General features: G+C 39.6%; 1 protein-coding gene across 1 annotated transcript; it reads right to left on the minus strand.

Annotated features, from left to right (window-relative positions):
- Positions 1 to 1,127: 1,127 nt before the first annotated feature.
- On the minus strand, positions 1,128 to 2,539 carry LOC121980599 (WRKY transcription factor WRKY71-like). Its single transcript, XM_042532703.1, has 4 exons — positions 2,240 to 2,539; positions 1,812 to 2,141; positions 1,609 to 1,725; positions 1,128 to 1,512 (listed from the first exon to the last, which is right to left on the minus strand). Exons 1-4 carry the CDS (start codon positions 2,360 to 2,362, stop codon positions 1,234 to 1,236), a joined length of 849 nt encoding a protein of 282 aa, XP_042388637.1. The 5' UTR covers positions 2,363 to 2,539; the 3' UTR covers positions 1,128 to 1,233.
- Between the last annotated feature and the right edge of the window lie 1,328 nt (positions 2,540 to 3,867).

Raw genomic sequence — 3,867 nt, forward strand, 5'->3', positions numbered from 1 at the left:
CTCAACCACACACGACAAGTTCTTAGAGACTTAAAGTGAAGTGTTGGTGCATTCCAAGTTGATCAAGAGGTGGTTTTAATCAAGAAGAGAGCAAGTTAGGGTTTCATTGTTGTAATCTTGTTAGATTTCTTTTGTATTAGCTTCTCATCCTCTTCTTCTTATATTTCTTTGTGTGTGAGTTTGTACAAGGTCTCTCCACTTCCGAATTATTTCTGAGAAGAAACTCTTTCATACTGTATATGTGAGAGATGGTCAGATCCTTGGATTAGTCATCTCAAGGAGGTAGATACCAAGTAAATCCTCGTGTTAGCATTACTTCTAAGTTTTCGTTGCGCAAACAAGAAGATCAAGAAATCGAAACGAGCTATTCACCCCCTCCCTCCTCTCTCTCTCTCTAGCTCCCCTTAGTCCTAATAGTATAGACATACTCCCATATCCCCGTATTACACCTTGTCCGTCACATGCTCGCTCGGATGTTGCGATTGACCTATCTCGTGATGGCCTTGGCTCGGGTACGACGGGAGGGCTGGGGGCGAGCGTTTCGCCTTTTGCCAAAATAGTATAGACATACAAGAATGAACATAATAAAAAATGAGAGAATTGGAGAGGAAATCGTAGTTGTATCTATTGAGGGAAAACTCTGAGAGACACATTTAAGATTGTACAGATATATACTTAGACGACTATTAAACACTCCAATTAGATAATATGAAACTATGACAAACACACATATCAAACGAGAAAGATTAAAAAAAATGATTAATAACAATAAAATAAGATAAAATTTATTTAAGTATAGATGATGATATAATAGAAAGTAAAATTTATTATTTAAATTTATCAATTCTATTACATTATTATGTGAGACAATTTGAGTGGTGTTAGACTATATTTGTTTGATACTGTAACATAATAATACGATCGGTTGTTATCAACAACACAAGCTTTTTATTAGTGCTCTTGCACTTTCCTTCTTTCTCGCATCAAAACTGATTGTCGAGAGGTCATGCGGCCGGCCATGCCGACGTCTGTTGACGTGCAAGGCTAAGGGTTGTTCTGAATGTAGGAAAGCAGAATCGGTTTGAACCCGCGGGGAGGATGCGGTCGAGCGGTATGGATCGACATCATTAACCATGGAATATGTCGATATCTTTTGGCACATAACTTGGAACAAATAAAGGGAGGAAATTAAAATAAAATAAAAAATAAAAAACCACGAACGATTTTGGTCCATCAGTGAAACATCCTCCCAGAAATAGCCGCAGCCACAGCCGTCTTAAACGTCGGATTATTAGTCAACGTCACCGCCATCTGCTCCACCAAGCTCCGGCGGAGCTCCGGCGACGTCACCGATCCCACCTGCTCCGCCGCCTTCTTTGAAGACTTCACCGGAACCCCTTCAGCGATGGCCGGGACCTTGTTTGCCACCGGAGACAGGTGGGACTGACCATGGTTGTGCTCGCCTTCGTAGGTAGCAACCAGGATCGATGTGTCCTCGGCACTTCTCTGCACCTGCAATAAATCCCCAAAAACCAAAATAAAATAAAATAACTCATCGATCACTGAAAAAAAAAATCGATTTTATGATTCATAAATTAGACCACAAACCTTCCTTTTAACAGAGCAAGAAGGAGCAAAAGAGCATCTGAAGTAGGCTCTGGGACATGGATTATCTCTCGTGACCTTCTGCCCATATTTCCTCCATTGATATCCATCTTTAACCACCTAATTAAATTAACCAAAAAACAACTAATCCAATTAATTGCAATGCAAACACAGTATGATCTTATTAATTAATTAATTTTAATTACCAGGCTTGAATCAGATGGATCGGTGCGAACACAAAGCTTGGAAATCTTTGTCTTCGACTCCTCCCTTGCTCTCTTGCACGAGGTCAACTCATCGCTCGCCGACGCCGCGGCGCCGCCCACGGTCTTCGTCTTCAGATTCGTCGCCGGAGAAACAGAGGCCGCTGCAGCCGCGGCGGACGAACAATCGTCGTCGACGGCCGTCACCACCACCGCCGCATCGCTCATCCGTCCCCGGAGCGCTTCGTACTTGCCCACCACGTCGGCGAGCAACTCCTTGAGTCTCTTGTTCTCCTCGCTCGCGCGGTCCAGCTCCGCTCTGAGCGTTTTGACCTGTGATTGAATAAGAGATATCGACATCAGAAGAACTCGAAAGCAAATTAAGAGCGAGAGCTCGCGCGAGGATCGGAGTAATAGAAAACCCGACTCACTCTAGAGTCGTCGTCGTCGTCATCTTGCTTCATCGCAGAAGGACGGCCGGGGATGTGGAGGACGGAGGAGCCGATGGTGAGATCGAGGTCCACGTCGGGGCGATTAAGCCATGCGACTTCCATTAGAATCTGATTCTGAATTTTTTTTTTCTTCTTACTTTTCTTTGTAAGATCAATCTCAGATTCCTTGACGACGACGACGAAGGAATAGTGGAAATTTATAGATGTGAAAGAAATCAAAAGGTCCTGCTCTGTCTCAATCCCGTGAGACCACCGAGGAGGCGTGCTCTGCTTGGCTTCTCATTAGAAGAAGGAAGGAGGAAGGAGGGAGGAGGAGGTGGTGGAGTGGATTAGATTGATACAAGATGTCGGCTACTACAGTAGAAGTGAAGTCAAGGCGTGTGCGGTCAAGTCAAAGGCTAAATCGGCGTGAACAACCAAATGTTGACTTTTGGAAGAATAATAATTGCAATGTTAAATGTTGGGCTGATGCCCCTAGAACATAGCATAGACTATGGACCTATAATATTTCTAACGGTTGATTTTCAGAAATTGATGGTCTGATTTATCCTATCGGGCTTTTTTTACGTCGATGTCTTTCCTTATCTGAGTGGGACCGCAATGTCGACTTAACATTGACCTTGATGTTATAATTAATTTGAGGTTTATCAATTTTTATAAAAATTAATAGGCAAAAATGAAAAAAAGCATCCTAAATTCAAAATGGTACCTCATCAAATATTTTATCAATACCTTTTATTTTAATGTTTAGAAAGCTATTATTTAACTACTACAATATTTAACATATAATACATATAATAAAATTTTATAACTACTCAATAATTTTTATAATTATGTAACAATTATCTAATAGCTTCTACCGTTTTTTAAGTGATTTTGATAAAATTAAATAAATATGACCAAGTGATTATGTAGTATTTAAAATTTAAGATTTAGATTTAAAGTTTTAGAGTTTAAAGTATAGATTTCGGATTTAGCTACAGTTGTATTAGTTGCTATAACCATTTTAAAATGATTTTGACCTAATTAAAAAAATTTTGATGAATTTTAAATAATTTTAATCAAGTTGGTAAATAATATTTTGATATAATATTATTTTATTTATAGTAATTTTGAATAAAGTGAAATAAATAATTTTTCACTTTGTAGCCGCTACTCACCCCATTATATCAACTAACCATATCTACTACAATAACATTTGAAATAATGAATAATGTTATCACAACTACGTGTAGTTTCTATATGTTATAGTAACTACTGATACCTTCCATTGAGATAAAATATTTGATGGGAGCTGATCCTGTCTGAAATCTACAAAGTGGTGCGCTGGCTCCGGTGAACGACGATCCTTGATAAAGATAGCCTCCTGAAGATCTAGAAGAACTTCTCTATGATCCTACGCATAGTGAGACAAAACCAACAAAGCGTTAGTAACCTAAGACTGAGGTGGGGATCCCTGGCTAGACCTTCCGACGCTCAAGTCAGTTTCTCTCTCAAGAGTGGAAGAAGAAGAAGAACATCAACTGAAGTACTTTGAAATAGAGTTTAGATGCTAGAACTCGCTTACCTTGCCAACAGAGAGGATTCCCCTTTTTATACTACTTCAT

The sequence above is a fragment of the Zingiber officinale genome, chromosome 5A (genome assembly GCF_018446385.1).
Source record: "Zingiber officinale cultivar Zhangliang chromosome 5A, Zo_v1.1, whole genome shotgun sequence".
NCBI lineage: Eukaryota > Viridiplantae > Streptophyta > Magnoliopsida > Zingiberales > Zingiberaceae > Zingiber > Zingiber officinale.